The sequence below is a fragment of the Micromys minutus genome, assembly GCF_963924665.1.
Source record: "Micromys minutus genome assembly, chromosome: 8".
NCBI classification, from domain to species: Eukaryota; Metazoa; Chordata; class Mammalia; order Rodentia; family Muridae; genus Micromys; species Micromys minutus.
The window spans coordinates 13,318,458-13,335,607 of NC_137977.1; the positions used below are offsets into that span (position 1 = coordinate 13,318,458).

Sequence of the window (17,150 nt, forward strand, 5' to 3'; positions counted from 1 at the left end):
GGCAGAGAGGACGTGTCCCTCCCCATATGAGCCGTTTGGCTCATAAACGTGTGAAGGAGGCGAAACAGTGACAGAAAGGGGCACAGAGCAGAGAGACCCACGGCCTCGTCTCCTCTTGGTCTCCTCGAGGACCACCTGACGGCGGCGCTAACATCCTTCCCAGGTCCGCGCGGATACGCGCGCGCGAACACGCAAACACACACACACACACACCCTTGCTGTTGCCGTCCGGCCCGCGCAGGATAGTGCACTCCTCGATGTTCCCGAAGGCCTCGAAGAGGCGGCGCACGTCGTCCTCAGATTGTTGCTTGTTGAGCATACCCACGAAGAGTTTTCTATCTTCTAGAACAAAATTAGGAGATGCTTACCCGGGCCAGGGGAGGAGCAGAGGGGAGGGGGAAGGAGGAGGAGCCGCCGGTAAAAGGGCGAGGCCGGAGAGGGAGGAAGGGGAGGAGCTTGGCGGAAGCGGGCGGAGCTCACAGCCAAACGGGGAGTGAGAGGGAGGAGCTTGGAGGGAGGTGAAGGAACTCACAGCCTGAGCAAAAGCTATTGGGAAGGTGAGGTAGAAGCTCTGCAAGGAGGGACGGAGCTTGCAATTGGAGGTGGGTGGGGCGGGGAGAGGAGCTTAGCTGGAAGTAGCGGGGGTTTTAGGGTGCGCAGGGTGGTAGTGGCAAGGAGGGTGGGAGGTGCGGGGTGCAGAGCATCCAGACAGAGCATAGCAGTATCAGTGAGGAGCGAAAACCAGATAGCAAGGACTCCCTCTGCCTCCTCTTGCTCAAAGGCAGCTCTCTGAGAAGCCGAGTCCTGCCTGGGTCTGACTTCTGGCCTAGGGCACATGGGTCATCTAAGTTGCCTTGTGTGCCCTTCCTCTCTCTAAACCCCATCTTCTCCAGTGCAAGAATGAGGTGAAATAAGCAGTCTTCCCCAAACCTTGGCTGGTGCCATCTGCTCTGCTTGGAGGGAGCTGAGCAAACTCCTCTTCTAGGTCAGCCTCTTGCTCAGTGTGTCTTATCTTTTACTTCTCTCGCTTACTGCTTTGCTTGTGAGATCGTTTCTGTCTGGCTTTCCTCTCTAAGTCCTATCTCCAGATGGCTCCCTGGGGAGAAATGCTAGATCTTCGCTTTAGTATCAGGCCCTCAACTTGACTGTGGGGTGGATGGAGCGACTGTATGCTCTGTGCAAGGCAGAACACTTCTCCCGCCATCCCAGGTCCACGCCCCATCAACCTGGTGCACTCATTTATGATGGGTGAATTTTAACTCTTCACCTCACCTACTAGACATGTTGTGAACTCCTGGCCCACAGACCAGCAGCCTGGCAGGCTACCTGTTTTTGGACAGGGAAAACTCTGGGTTCGCCCCACACCCAAGTCTGGGTTATGGTAAGGCTGTGCATTCCAACCTCACTGCATTTTCAGGCTTAGTGTCCCTAGCTGACCAACTATAAGCTCTGGGGTGGAAATGGACATCAAAGATCAAGAGGCAGAGAAGAATGAGAGAAAAGGTGTAAAGGGTGCAGCAAAAAAGAACAGGGAAGTGGCAAGTAAAAGGACCGGAAGAAAAGCCTCAGGAGAAACTGGATGGGTAGAAAGAAAGAGAAAGTAGAGAAATCTTAGCACTCTCCTTCTCAGCCTTCCTAGGGCTGCGACCCTTTAATACGGCTCCTCCTGTTGTGGTGACCCCCAGCCTTAACATTATGTTCGTTCTACTTCAGAACTATTGTAAATATCTAATATTTGATATTATAAATGCAGAATATTTGATATACAACTCCTATGAGGGGGTTGCTCAACCCCAAAGGGGTCCACGCTGGGAGAGAGGAAGAGTAGAGGGGACCCTTGGAGAGAGGAAGGTGGGAGCCTGAAACGGAATTTTTAGTACTTCCAAGAAGCATTTGAAGCTTGCTTTTGCCTCAACTGGGTGCCCTTTAAGGGCTCCAAGTTCATGGGCAGTATTTTCAAAAGACTAAAATCTGTAGCTTCCTCATCCCTGGACCTCCCCCCTTAAAAATCCTCCTTCCTCCCTTCAGAAAGGTGTGGGACCTCCTTTGTGATGTTGATTTAAAACTGGACTCAGTTCCTTGACTCACCCCCTCGATGTCTGAATGTATTCCTTTATTATCATTGTGTTTGCTTTCTGATTGCATTAAAATTCATCCACAGTGCCTTTCTATTCTGCCTCTTCCCTGTTGCCAGTGGTGTTTCTCCCTCTGTATGTTGGCCCCTCCCCCGAGTCTCCCTTTGCTATGTGGTTCTCTAGAGACCTTTTTCAACATGCAAGGTGCCAAGTTGCCTCCTTGCTGACCGCTTTGATGACCCCAGGGAAAATGCAGCTAGCTCACTTTTCCCAAAAGCTACAAAACAGCAAACCAGACCTGGCTCCAGACATCTCTGGCGAAGGCTACACAATACAGATGTTTCTATCTGGATCTTGAGTGTCGCTGGTTTGTACTCTTCCTTGGATTTTGTTACCGTGGAGTTAGTCCTAAGGCTTATATCAAGGGCTAGAAGGATTTTGAGTCTGGAGTGGGCCTCCTGGGCAGGCCTAGCATGTCATATTCTGTTTCCTTGTCAGCCAGCTATATAACTACCTGCCTCATGCCTCCATTTTCTAGGTCTATAAAATGGAAACAATGTGGCCTCCCTGCCTATGGTTCTGGGAGTCGCTGGGGGGAACAGTGCCTGGTAAACAGTAATAGCAAAATTATTCAGAATTCTTTGTGCCATAGGGAGAGGAAATGGCTGCTGTTTTTCTTTGGTTTGCTCTGCTCTGATTTGGACATAAAAAGTCATCTCTGCTCTGGAATGCAGTGAACTCCAGCCAAGGTCTCATCTACCCTCTGCTTCTAGATCCTAGGGCTGCTCTTTTTTTCTCTTTAAAACTGGGAGTGCTGGTATCTTTGGATGTGCAGAAGTGCCTGGAATTCTGGGGGCAAAAGAATGGCATCCTGGAAGGTCGGTGCCAGTCCCAGAGAGAGCAGCTTGGCTCTGGATCTGAGTGTCACATCCCCATGGGAGATAAGCTTGAGCTTGTCAGAGTACCCAGGTGTCACATGAAGGTATTAATAGCCACCAGTGGAAGGGCCAAGCAGAGCATCCTTTGGCTCTCTTCTCTGGCTGTCCCTCTCCAACAGTGTTTATTGAAAACTTACTGTGTGCCTGGGAAAAGAATCTGAGATGAGCGTTGGAATGTGGAGGAGGGGTGTGTTTGCTTCTGGGTTTTTTCTTTCTTTCTTTCTGTAGGTGGAAAGATTGTACATGGGGATCCAAAGCGTTTGCATTATGAGCCCAACTCTCTGCCTTGGAGCCCCAGAGAATAGTCATGTGTAAATTCCTAGTAGATGGTCACATCTAATAGCTCTATGCTACAAGCCAGTAGGGGCTGATTTGGAGAGAGGACATGCTGTGCCCAGAAGGCTCCCAAGAAGGTGGGCTAGAGATGTGACCTGAAGACCTTTGACCTGGAGAACCTGAGCAAAAACTCAGGGGAGCTCCCTGTTTCCCTTCTCACCTGCTCCCATGTGATTCCAAAGCTACAAATAAGTATGTAGTGTTCCCTGGTCCTCTTTCTCCTTCTCCTCTTTCTCCCTGCCTGCCGCCCCACTCTCTGCCATGGCTTATATCTGAAACATATGCTGCTCTCCCTTATAATAGACTTTCAACTTTGTCTCACTCTGGCTAGCCTGAAATTTTTTTCTACAGTGTAGTCAAGGATGTAGTGGACATTCTTTCTGGTGTCAAGGTTAGCAAAAAAAAAAAAAAAAAAAAAAAAGAACCCTGGGACCTTGCTTTTTCATTTGCCTCCTGTCTGCTCTCCTGCCAAGCAGCACACAACACATCCCATTCTTCTACCCAGGGAGAGATTTATTGTCTCAGAGCCCCAGTGTGACTCTGAGCTTTTTCCACCTATAAAATGCCTTGGGCTGAGCCTCCCAGGATGCTGGTAGAGTGTGTTAAAAAAAAAAAAAGCAGCAGGGTTGCTTACAGGAATCTCTGGCTCCTGAGCTGTCTAGCCTGGTTTTCCAGCTTGGCAGAAGAAAGGGTCCTCATTACGATGGGAGTTTGTAACCCAGGAGCACTGCTGTACCACCAGACAAAGGGCCTGAGCAGGAGAGCCCTTGAATGGGAGCTCCAGGCTTCTGCTTGGCTTAGCCAGTCTATCCCCACCCACCACAGCCTCTCCTGGGGAACACATGGTTCACCACACAGGGCGATTGGCACCAGAGGTGGTTGACAACAGAGCCACTTGACTTGCCAAATGCCAGCATCTTGATGATAATGCTCAGATCCCAGTTAAAATTTCAAAGTGTGATTAATCCATTACCCCTCAGCACTAAGCAGTACTTCCTGCTTAGAGGTAGATGTCTGCTGGGGCACCATAGACCTCGATCAGATAGTGAATGTTGTTTCTATTTTGTTTACTGCTGCAGAGTTTTCTCATCTCCTTTCCTCCAGGTGCTGGGGGGATGCCTAGCTTATTGAAAAGGCACAAGCTAAGGAGACCCCTGGGGTTAAGTGGTGAGGAGACTGAGAATCAATGGTTTCTGGTTATGTGCTGGTGAGTGAGACGGTGGAAGAAGAGGTTGCAGTTTGGGCCAGTCCACACATGTCCATTGTTAGAGCTAGAGGCATCTCTCCTAACCACAAAGCTTTAGCTCAGGTGTGGACAAGGTAAGGGTCTGCAAACTCCTCCTCTGGACAGAGCATAGAACTCTGGGCATGCTGGGTCCTTCAGAGTCTCTTGGGTGCTCCTTTACTGTGTAATTTCCCCCCATTGAAGGTGCCTCCCTGGGTAAATCTCTGACGTCCCACAGGCATGAATTTAGGGGGTGAATATCAATCATGGATCAACTAAAACCTTTCTTACAGGGAGTCACAGTTGTCAGAACAGGAAGAGGTAGGCACCCCTGGTAGGAATTGAGGCTCTTTTGAATGCTGCTTCTAGCACTTTCTGGCTATGTAACTTTAAACAAGGCGTGCAGTGTCCCTGGGTAGAGCCAGGTGGGGATGAAGTGAGATGGACTTTTCTGCAGCTCTTAAGGGTCTGTCACAGAACAAGTAAGTGCTCATGCATGCTTTTGCTGTCACTGTTGGCCATCTCTGCTGCTTATCCACAGGCGTCTTGCTGAATGTTAGGTAAAATGTGGAGCAGTAAACTGCAGGGGGTGGGGGAGAGGAGACTGCATGTTAGTCTGGACAACCAAAGAAGGCAGATTTTTCTTAAATCTTCCAGGTCGTAGGTAAGTATTTCTTGGACCACTGAGAAGCTTTCCAGCACTCTCTGGGATGCCTATCTGGATGGACAAAGGACACCTTTACTTGCTCTGCCCTCACTAGACTGGCATCTCCACATGACATTTCCATTAATTCCTCCAGGCCAGATCAGTCAAGCATCTAAAGGGACAAGTAGTGACCAACTCATCTGAACCTGCGTCTATGTGTGAAGTCTTCAAGGTTGCCAGATGATGCCATTCCCGTCCAGAAGCCCTTTCAATCTCCTCCCTATTCCCCATGGGAGCCCCCTTACTGCTGCCAGTGGCTGAACCCCTCGCCCCAGACGTGTTCTCTTCCCAGAAAGGACATAAACAGGGATCAACCTCCTTTCTGAGCGCTGCCCACTGAGGCCAATTCTCAGTTTTACTGGACCCACCAGGAAACCAAAGCCAATATCAGATCCCTCTGAAGCTGATAGCCACGCTGGCTGTCCTCTTCACTTGGGTCTCAGGGGTCAACTGCCAAGCCTCAGAAGAACTCTTGCAGGAAGAGAGCCAAGAGAGAGGAGAATAATGTCCTCCTTCCTCTCTGCTCCATTTCTCTCCCCACACCTCCTGCTGTGACAGAAGCAGAGCCAGTGACAAGCAGCTGGGCTGGGAACTGCCTCCTGAGGATGAAAGGCTTGCTGCCAGGGAAGAAGCTGAAGGAGACATCAAACCAGATCAAAGGCTGCTGGGATGGGGGACAGCAATGGAATGCAAATGAAGACCCTCACCCCTCTGGCCCCCATGGGCAAAGGCAGCAGCGCCAGGCCTTGATCTGACTGGTTCCCTCCAGGACTGGGTTGTTTGATGTTGGTATGGAAGGAAACAAGCTAGAGAAAGCATCCATTGCCCCTTCTCTTGCATCCCTTTAGCTAGCTTTATCCTCAGTCCAATCCCTTCCTTCCTTAGATGGAGGAGGAGACATCGGTATCCGTTGCTTTCTGTTTTTCTCTGATGTGACCTCCAGAGCCTGCTCTCTACTCTCCAAACAGCAGCTAGAGTGTCAGTTAAAGCAAGGTAGAGCCTGTCCTTCCTGTGCTCCACGTAATAGCTTCTGTCTCGAGCAACTGTACTGAGCCCAACTCCACTCTGCTCTTCCATGAATGAATGACCGGGTCTGCTCACTAGCCAGCGACCAACGGGTCTGGCATGTAGTAGATACTCAGTGAGCAGCTGTTGGCATGAGTGAATGAGTTCCTCTACTCAGTGAGTACTGGGTGGGGCTGGGATTGGTGATGGGTAGAGGGGATGTGCTAATGACCTCAGGAAACCCTCAGAAAGTAAGTGCCCTCTGAGGGTGAGTGTGCAGCCACCACAGTGAGAGCAGAGTCTAGAGCAAGGTTTCTCAGCTTTGTGCATCATGACACCTACAGGTGTCAAGTGACTCTTTTACAATGGTCGCCTGAGGTCATTAGATAACACAAATATTTACACTATGATTCAAAACAGCAGCAGAATTACAGTTACAATGAAGCAACAAAACCATTTTATGGTTTTGGGTCATCACAACATGAAGAACTGAATTAAAGGGTCACAGCGTTAGGAAGGTTGAGGACCACTGCTACAGAGAGATGAACATTATGGGTTTGAAGAATAGGAAGGGATCCCGAAGGTGGGAGCTGGATTGTGGAGGACTCATGGGGCTTGGGGTTTGTGTGTACACCCTCTCTGCTTCCCCTGACACACACACACACACACACTGTACACCCCTTTCTCCTTCTTTTTCCATCAACTGGTATTCAAGTACTTCTCTAAAGAACTGAGCCCCAGTCTCACCTTTGACAGTTGGAAAGCAGACAATGCCTTAGACCCTGTTCATTTCCCTTTTCTGTGACCATCATGTCCTGAATAGGCTCTGTCTGTCCCTAGTTCTTAGCATCATTAGTCTTCTTTGGCTCACTGGAGACTCCCAGGCCCACCCAGTCTTAATGTCTCCACATGATGAAAGCCTACAGGAAACCCTCCAATGCCATGGTGTTCCTAATGCCCTGAGTGTGCCTGCTCTGATCCTGCTGTGTCAGCAGAACCTGTTCCACTTACCCAGCAGTAACCAGGACCCAGAAGTAAAAGCAGGTGCTCTACAGTGTACAGATGAGGAAACTGAGCCACACAAAAGGTAAGGACATAGCTCAAGAACTCTGACTGAGACTTTGGAGAAGGCAGGACTCAGGAGCTGTAGTGTACTAATTTCTTCCATTGTTCTTGGTGGAAGATGGGAATATTCCCATCTTCGCTTTCTGCCTTCTCCTTCTCTCATCTTTGCCCAGACAAATGCTCAATAACCACACTGCTTGGTGTAGGCCGGGACTCCAGCTCAGAGCCCAGGGGTGGGTGAATGGGTGGGGCCCAGGTGTGTCAGCCTCTGATCACTGCCCAAACTCCCTGTGTCCTGAGTCCTTGATATGAAATCTCCTGAGTGCCCAAGATGTAAATCTCTTGGTTTTGGAGTCCACAGGCCACCTGATCTGTACAGAAAGAACATTTTCTCCCCATCACACAGAAAGTCTGAGGTGTGGGCACTATGGCTTGAGCCATGCTCTGAGGACAATCTCCCTCTCTTTCTAATGTCTCCTTCATTGCTTGGCATCTTTTCAGGCCAAAGGGGCAGAGTTTGAGACATATTTAAGGAGACCTAGAATGTGGGGTCTCTTACTACCTTGTAGAAGAGGGGAGCAAAGCAGAAATGGTTCATTCATTCTTGTGTTCTCAAAAGTCCATAATTGTGGTCCTGAGTTGGGCCAGATCCAAACCCTGGAGTTCTACACAGGTTCGGGGCGGGGTGGAGAGTGTCCTTGAGGCCACACCCACTTCTCTGGCTGCCTCTCTTCTTGACCTTTCATCTGTGAATTAGGCACATTAGGGCTCCCAGCAGGAGCATGGGATATGTGGTGGCTTTGTCTAGAAGTCACCTTTTGCTGAGCAGGCAGCACACAGTCATCTCTCCAGGTTACTGATTATACATTTGATCGGGTACATTATCCTTCCCAGGCGCACAGTGCACAACAGACGGCCCGGTGTTCTGTGGGGACTTCTTAGCAGCTGAACCCTGTTGTCTAATGGGGTTTCCACTGGCGTCTGGCACAGTAGCCTGCATTTCACCCATCACGGGATAATTTATAGTATAATGGGGCCTCCCCCCCCCCCCTTTATATCACGCTGGAGCATAAATTATGGCCAGTTTGTCCTCAGCTCTCAAGGAGACAGACAAAACAAAGCTGTGTTCCAGCCAGAGGAGGGGATTTCTGTAGGGGATGGCCAGTGGTCTGGTGGTCCACAGGAGAGGAGGGGGGCCAAAAGATAAGAGACCAAGGACAAGACAGGACCACACCTAGCCACAGAGCAGGGGAAAAATATAAGACCACTCATATATAATAACTGCCAAGCTGGGCCTAAAGTTGAATCTTGCTCCTGGGTAGGAATAAAGCCCAGGGCAGCTGTCACTGCCTGCAGATAGCCTGGTCTGGTTGTAGGCTGACCCTCATTTGAACCTCAGATCCTCTTAGCTGTGGTCCGGCTTCCTACAGCCCTAAAGAATAGGCAGGCATTCATAGCTTCTGTGTGTCCATGAGCCATCACCGTTCAAAGCACAAAATGAGGCATGCTGAGGAGCAGGGTAACTGTCTGCCCTCTGGCCTTCCACCTGTTTTTAATACTGAGGATGGGCCATTCTAGTGGGTGCTGGAGAAGGTGGGAGCTTGCATCTGGCTCACTGGCGTGGGCATGGGTGTGCAAGCCCAGAGCTCCAAGAATTCCTTTATATGGCGCCAAGAGGGAGACTGGCACCTGGAGTCTGTGGTTCCCAAGTCTGCTTCCCAGCTCTGGCTGTCACAAAGAGCTCTGGGGTTTCTCAACCCAGAGGAAGATGAAGGAGGATGAGATCTTCGGTAGCCACCTGGCCCTAACTCTTCTGGAGTGACCTAGTATGGGGAATGCCTTGTGGACTTTCTATGCAGCAGGCCCACTGACCTCTATGCAAGATGGAGATTCAGCATAGAAAGTGGACTTAGGTGCCTCCCTTGATCTCTTCGGAGCTTATGTTCTGCTCTCTTTTCATGGGGATTACTGTCCTTTAGAGATATGTGGCAAGGATCACGGACCTTAGAGGATGATTTTCAGCTGTGGCTATCATGATATTACTTGGAAACTTCGGAAATACAGGCACCTAGGGTCGGCCTCAGCATTAGGATTGACTGATTTATCTGTGGTGTCCAGGCATAAGCATGTTGGTTTTGGTTTTGGAAAGCTACTCAGGCAGTACTGGTGTGCAGCCATTGCTGGGAAGAGCTTACTGTAGTAAGCCTCTCCTGGTGGCTGTCTCTTTTCGGGCCCTACAGCTCTGGCTTCCCACCTGCCTGGAGGTGGCGCTGTGAAAGATGGCAGCCCCTTGTGCTCTATGCCCTGACACCAGAGCCCAGGCTTTCTCTCTGCCCCTTCCTATCACCCACAGGATCATCCTGAAATGCTGTCTGATTTGGGAATGTAGAGAAAGAAGGCTCTCTGTCAGCAGCCTTCCAGTGGCTTCTCAAACCCCTCCTTTTCTTCCTCTCTTCTCTCTTCCGCCTTGTTCCTCACACCCAGCAAGCCAGCCCTGCTCTGCAGAGAAGTCTTGGCTCTTCTTCCATTATCCGGCCCCATTCTGCTTTCCCACACTGATTCACCACTTAACCCTCCAGTCACCGTTGCCGTCTCTCCTGGAACCTAGAGGTCCCGTGCTTAAGTATACATCGTGTTAACTCATGACTGATAATGGAGTCTAGAGGGACACAGAGATGGATGGATGGTAGACATGATTAATAAAGGCTAGATATCCAGATTAAATGTTAGATGATAGATAGATACACAGATGAGAGAAAAATGATTGCTACAAGCAGATAGATTTATGATGGATGGTATATAAAGAGCAATAGGTGAATGAAGATGGTGGGTGATTGACGGGCTTCTTAGAGGTTCAGATAAAGGGTCTGAATATAAAGGTCAGAAAATGTGGCACAACCTCCATAATATTGGTGTGTGGGTTCTTAAAAAAAGGAGCCTTTGCCAGGAAGCAACCTGCCTTTCTACCCCAGGCCCTGACATCCTATGTTTCCCAGTGGGCTTCTGCTTAGCACAGATTTTAATCAAGTTGGTTATTTGTGGACCCCTGAAACTTCACATGGTTTCCTCCAGTCTACTGGTGAGCCAAGGTCACCTCCTGAATCCTGGATGCATCTGATGAGGACCTCCCTTCCTGGGAGAAGAGGGATAGCTTCAGTCTAGGTGTTTTGTTCACGAAGGTTTCTAACCCAATGGAGCGATTTGGCTTTTGAAGTGTGGTGGGACCGATGCGGCCCTGTAATTAGATGGCAGGTGGTGGCCCATATGGTGTGTGCAGAGCTGCAGCTATTCATTCGTGTGGTCAGAGATCATGGCCTTAGAAGGAACCATGAGAACTCATTTGTCTTCAACACTCACTGTAGATCAAGCAAGCTCTGCACTGAACACTCTGGCTTTATGAAGTAGGTGCCACTGTCACCCCACTTTACGGACATATAAAGTGGGTTTAAAGAAGAGTTTAGCAGCTTTCTAGAGGTCCCATGGCTAATTCAGAATCTATTTGAATCCAGGTAGCCTGGCTCCTGAGCGTTCATTTATAGTGTAAAATACAGCACCCCGCCCCCACCCTGGGGGTGTTCATCAGGCTTTGATGGGCTCAGGAAGGCACATGACTCTGGGAACCACACACAAACATTATGTCTAATGGCCAATAGAACCAGGAGGGAAATGCCAGCTTGCTCCAGGAAACTAAGTAGTCATCATTACTGCAAGGCTGGCATGGTTAACGACAAAAGAGACTGTTCTTGCCATTAAAAGGGGAGGGAGTTCTGGAGAATTTTGGTTGTCAGTATTTGGCTATTATGAAGTTCATTTGACAGAGAAACAGAAAGGAGATCTTATGTGCCCCGAAACTACATTCCAGCCCTGAGCTGTACTGAATCGCATTTATTTATTACTCAGCACTAAGTCACACAGTCATTACATCAACAAATTATGTACAATGCACTATTGGGAGATAAAAGACTTTGACCCTTGTGTAAATGTTTTTCCCAAATTAGGGCATGAAAGGCCCAGCTCTAGAAGCCCAGGACACAGTGGATTGCTAAGGTAAGATGAAGGAGGGCCGACGGAGCTGACTGAGATATCACAGAACAAGAAGAGTTGGCCAGGATCCAGCATCTTCATGGCTGAAGACCATGACCCATGAGGCTGACCACACAATGAGAAAGGGACTGTTCCACCCAAGCCCAAGCCAAGCAGGCTGAAGAGGTTGATGGAGAAAGGGGGGCTTGGGAGAACAAAGGCCTTTTTCCCCTTTTGAGGGCAAGAAGGGGGAAAGAAGGGGATCCAAAGAAGAGAAAACTCAGAGTCACAGCTCAGTTACAAAGAACTAGAAAAGTGAGTTTTGAAGAGGAAGGTATGACCCCCACTCTGACAGACCTCCAACGAAGTGACCTGGCAGGATAATAAGTCTTGCCAAGTCTACTTTGCCTGAGGCAGGGGGGTGAAGACATTGTCTGAAGCATCTGGCTCACTAGCTCCCTCTTCTGCTGTAGCCAGACATCTTCCGATCTGTTTTGTGCCCTGTTTCAGGGATGCGTGGTCCCTGCTTCCATTTGATAGACAGCAGGTAAGGAAGGCTCAGAGAGGCTAAGTAGCAGGCTGAAGCTCACAGTGGTAATAAGTGCCTGAAGGATTGGAGCTGCTGACTGGCACCTTCTCTGCTCTGTGCACACTGACCATACGCACATGGCTGTCTGTCTGTCTTTGGAGACCTACCCCTGAGGAATTCCCCTGTCTTCTCTTCAGACTGGGTTTTGAGATGAGGTGACTTGTCATTCCAGCGAGACTGATCTAGATAGAAAATACCTCTTATGATCAAGGAGAGCAGGTAAACTGCTGGGTCTGCATGCATTGTCTCATGATGGAAAAGGAGAAGCGGGATGAGTAGCCAAAGAAAGGATTAGGGATGGGGTTGACTGGAGATTGGAGCTATGGGGAGGGGAAAAGAGCAGGCTGGGCTGTGGGAAGGCCACAGTGGGGTCAGGGGATGAATAAACAAGAAAAGGACTGTTCCACCCAAGCCCAAATCAAGAAGGCTGAAGAAGCTAATGAAGAAAGGGGCTTGAGGGAACAAAGCTGAGGCTCTCTGGATCCACTCTGGGCAGAGAGTGCTCCCCACCTGTTCCCCTTTCCTCAGCTTTGTGAGCACAGTACTTGGATAGCCCAGGGTAGCTGTGTCACTTGAACTTGAGGTCTGCGGTATCTCAAGTTTGGTCTACCAACTGCAACTGAAATGCTTCTTTTGTACGTATATGTGACTATTTTTCAGATGCTTATGGAAACTGCTGTGATTTAATAACACACAAATCCATTTGAAAGCGCCATTGAATTCAAGGTAGCTGTTTGTCATTTTGTATTCTCTTGAACAATGGATACTCAAAGTGTAACATCTGTCAAGGGGGGAGCTGATGAATTTTTTATGTTAATATGGCTTCCTCACCTTGAAAAGTCTGGGAAAGCTGATCAAGAAGGGTGGTGGGATCTCCCAAGAGGAGCAAGCACAGCAGCCACACAAATGTCAGAAGGTTTTAGCTCACGTCAAAGACCACGGCTCCTTTTGCAGAGCCACCCCAGACCTGGGGTTTGTAAACTGCCCACAATATATTGCTACCCGGCTCAGATTCTGTCCTCCTCTGTGTCTGACTTCAAGTTCATCCTGTGATGTGGCCAAATGATATTACCAGGACAGTGAGGTACTGCGTCCCACACCAGGCTGCTAGCAAACACCTGACTACTCTCTACCGTGGCATGTCATGGGTTCTCTGATGAAGTAGGCTACAAGGTACCAACTCTATAAACATTGTTGTAAAAAAGAGTGACAGTAAGCTGCAGACTAAAGATCAGGAATGAGCCAGCTCCAGCCGGGAAAAGAGACAGAACCCACATAGACAAGCTATCCTAACAGCCTGGCTGATTCGCTTCTAGGAAGCAGAAATGGTGTTACCTTGGACTCGGTGGCTGGCAGTTAGGAACTTGTCATCAGCTGTGATCAGCTCTGTACTTGGGGCTGGAGACTTGGGTTGCATTTCAGCAATGGACTAGTCTGATGACGGTCTGAGGCTACATCTACTTGGGATCTCTTTGACTAACTGGGCTGTTCACAGCATGGTCTCCCACTGTGCTCTCCTATCCTACTAGACTGAGGACACCCCCACGGTCTCCAGAGTCTACAATACCTGCTAGAAATCTCATTCCGCTCAACTTCACCTCGAGCTCACATAAACAGGTCTAGTTCTCATCAAACTGACTGGCCCCTTCCTTGTCCAGCACAGTGGGGCCTACTGCTCCCTGCTATGACTTAAGTGTTCTGTCTTCCCAGAATTCATAAAGAGAAAGGTGACGATTTTAGGGACCTTTCGCAGGTGACGAGGTCACGAGGGAAGAGCCCTTGAAAATGAAATTGGTTGCTTTGGAATCGGAGCCTAATGACTGAGGGTGTGGCTCAGTTAGTAAAGCACTGGTCTAGCATGCACAAGGTCCCAGGTTCGATCTCCAGCACCTTGGAAACCAGACGTTGCCACATGCCTGCAATCTCAGCATTTGGCAGCTCAAAGCAAGAGAGTCATAAGTTCAAGGTTACTTATGGCCACATACTTCTACATCGTGAAGTGTGTTCAAGGCCAGTCTGGAAGATGCAAGACCTTACCTCACAAAAACCTTTGAGAGAGCTTGTGTTCCTGTGGAGTTAAGCTAGCAGACACCGAATCTGTTGGCATCCTGGTGGGCTTGTATTTCCTGGCCTCCAGAATTACGAGAGAGAAATTTCTGGGGTTGATGAACTGCCCAGATTATGATATTTTGTTAGAGCAGCCAGAACAGATTGAGATTCTCCCATTGAACATCTTGTCATTTCCATGACAGATAGCATGTCAATACATATTTCTTTCTAGAAAAATTTAATATGTGCCTCCAAAGCCTCACTCTAAGGGGATGAAGATTTATGGGTGACATATCAGACTCCTTGATGGAGGAAAGATGTAAAATAGCTCGGGATGGGGAGACCACCCTGAGACCCTCAAACGTTCTCATAAGAAAAGGTTTCTACCCATTGGATGTTGTGTGTAAGGAAGGGGCATTCCAAAACTGCCTCTGGCCTTACATCCTCGCCGATGCCGGAAGTGCCCCACCCAGATAACTACTTAGCACATTCCCTGGGATGGGTGGAAGAGGCTGAGGTTATTAGTGGTGTCTAATGATATTTGCATAGACTAACAGACTTAATGCAATAATGAATGCCACAATCCCAGGAAAATAATGAAGAAATCCATTACAAAATCATAAAGCAACTGAGTCAATACAGTAATAACCTGATCCTGTGTTAGCTGTAATTTCATCTCCTGCTGCAAGGCAATTTTACAATACTCACTGTTTCTGGACACTTTTATAAATTTCACCTTTGTTTGAGATAATTAATTAAGAAAATAAAAAAATGCTTCTGGCATTTTATACAGTAAATTAGTCATTAGTCTAAACTGGCAGGCTGTAATAAAATTTATGAAGATGGATGTGCTGGGGTTTCTAACTTTTCTTCAGTTGGCCTGGAACTTTCTTGTTGGCAAAGCTCTGGGGGCTGCCTGGTGCTATAGTTTACAATTACACCAGTTAGAACTCAGAAAGTGTGGTTGAGATGAAGGACAAAGCAGAGACCCATAAACACTTGCTGAAGTTGTGGGACCCCCCCAGGATACTTACCTTCATCTTCTGTTCCAGGGCCCTCCTTTGGGTTCTGAGATTGTTTCCTGGGTCATCATACTACTGAGAAAAGGATGTGGTGCTTAAAGGCAGCAACAGCCTCCTCTTCTTAGAAAGGGTCATCAGGACCCTAGGAAAGCACCTTTCCTGACTCTGCCTTGCTGCTGGTGTTAACCAGCATTTTGGCGTCTTTCAGCATGTAGTTATATCATGCCAATGTTTTCATTATTACATCTGGATTTCCCTTTTCCCTGTGTTGGTGCCATATTTCCTCCTAAGGACATGGGTTACATTGGAACTTCCACCCCCCCCACACACATATTAGTTTCCTATGACTTCATCTTACCTTGACCACATCTGTAAAGATTCTCTTTCTAAGGACTTTTTCATGGTTTATGTGTGGACATAAATGTGTGGGACACTACCTAATGCACTATAGACCCAAAAGCCTGGGTGAACACTATTCTTACTCTACCACAAACAAAGAAATAGTCTGAGTCATAGCGAATGCCCAATAACTGCAAGATGGCTTACCTAGCAGGGGCTGGCTACTGAAAGATCATGGTCTTCTGAGAAATTATAGGACTATCTGGGGAGGTTCTGTGACCACCCTGCCATACACATGCACACACACACACACACACACACACACACACACACACACACACACACAGAGCCAGCACCACCCTTTCTTCTATACATTCTTCCTAGAGAAAGAGTCATAGTTTTCATCAGCTTTTCCAAGGGACATGGACCCAGAAGTAGGCTGTCTGTAATTACCATGTAAACTGTGGGGGTCAAGAGGAAGGTGAGAATGACATAAACTTACTGACAGAGTCCTTCCAGATCTTTCTACTCCCTTCATCCCTGGGGTGCAGGTCTTGGGCTTTAAGGAGAGAGTATGTGTAGAACCTGCATTTCTGCTGGACAGGAAGATGGTGGGGGAAAAGGCTAGGAATTCTTGTGATCTGGCTTCAGGAATAAGACCCTCACAGGGAGATGTGTCTGGATCCAAAATATATTATCAGCATCTCATCCCTGAGATGGTGTAGGGCCTCAGAAATTCACAGTTTCTGACCTCCCCACTCCACTACATCCTTGATAAAAGTGCTCTACAGGAGGACAGAGACCTCCTTTACTGCCCCGAGTTACTGAGGTAACTGCCACTTGGCTTTCCCAGGTGACATTATAAAGGTTAGGCTCTATTCTTTTATGTATCCAAGGAGCACCCGCTTACCAAACAGACACTGGCTTCCCATTGAATCATTGTGGGTAAACCATGCTGTTTCTCAATTCTCCATCATGTGTCCACAGTTGCTCTCAAGACACCAGTATGACAATTTTACTCTAGAATGTTGTCAAAGGGTTTCCTCAGGATTTCAGGTCTGCCAGCTTTGGACCTCCATCCTCTTCATTTATATAAAAAATGGACCTTTGTTCATCTCTGGACCTCATGATACCTTAAAGGTGACTACAGCAGCCCTGTGTGCCCATGGCCTATTTGATATGTTTCCATTAGGGCCATGCCTTAGAGTTTGTTCTGCCCTGAAGAGATGCTATGTCTGATCTTTTTTGCCTTGTCTTGATCTTAATTATTATTATTTTAAAAACAATGTTTGTTCTCCACCCTGAGGGCCAGTCTCTAAGCTGGAAAATATGCAGCTCATAAATCAACTCCTCTGTTTCTTCCTAGACATCAATCATTGCTCAGTCATCTGGCAGGTGTAATTGGTGGATAACAGGTAGGAACACCTGGCCACGGGATCTTGGGGGCCCATAGATGACACCTGGCATGGAGGAGCACCCAGACTGTGTATAAAACAACCCAAAGATCCGCCCATGCTCCTTCCTCCAGGGAGGACTGTTATAGCCCCTCCCTTCTTCCTGTCAGGGCCATCTCTCCTGGTATTCTCCACTGGAGCCCTTACTTTCTGTTCCCCCAAGAGGATGAAGTTTATACGCTGGCACTTAGCACAGGGCCTGGCAGGTGGCTATGTTGCCTAATGTTTTTGGAACAATCAGGTGGGTGAATTAAAGGCTTCCTGGGATGGGAGCACTGGAGATACAGCCCAATAGGTAGAGTCTTTGCCTAGTATCTCTGAAGC

General features: G+C 48.4%; 1 protein-coding gene across 26 annotated transcripts in view; it reads right to left on the bottom strand.

Moving 5' to 3' along the window:
• CELF4 (CUGBP Elav-like family member 4) overlaps window positions 1–17,150 on the bottom strand; it is a gene marked incomplete at both ends in the record, with an annotated part of 273,049 nt that overhangs the window by 24,914 nt on the left and 230,985 nt on the right. For 15 of the 26 annotated variants that reach the window (XM_080919929.1, XM_080919928.1, XM_080919924.1 and 12 more), the window contains one exon: window positions 214–339. In XM_080919929.1, the coding sequence (XP_080776055.1) occupies window positions 214–339 (126 nt within the window). Of the gene's footprint in view, window positions 1–213; window positions 343–17,150 lie in introns of all 26 variants that reach the window. The other 11 variants (XM_080919923.1, XM_080919931.1, XM_080919920.1 and 8 more) reach the window with 1 other exon arrangement.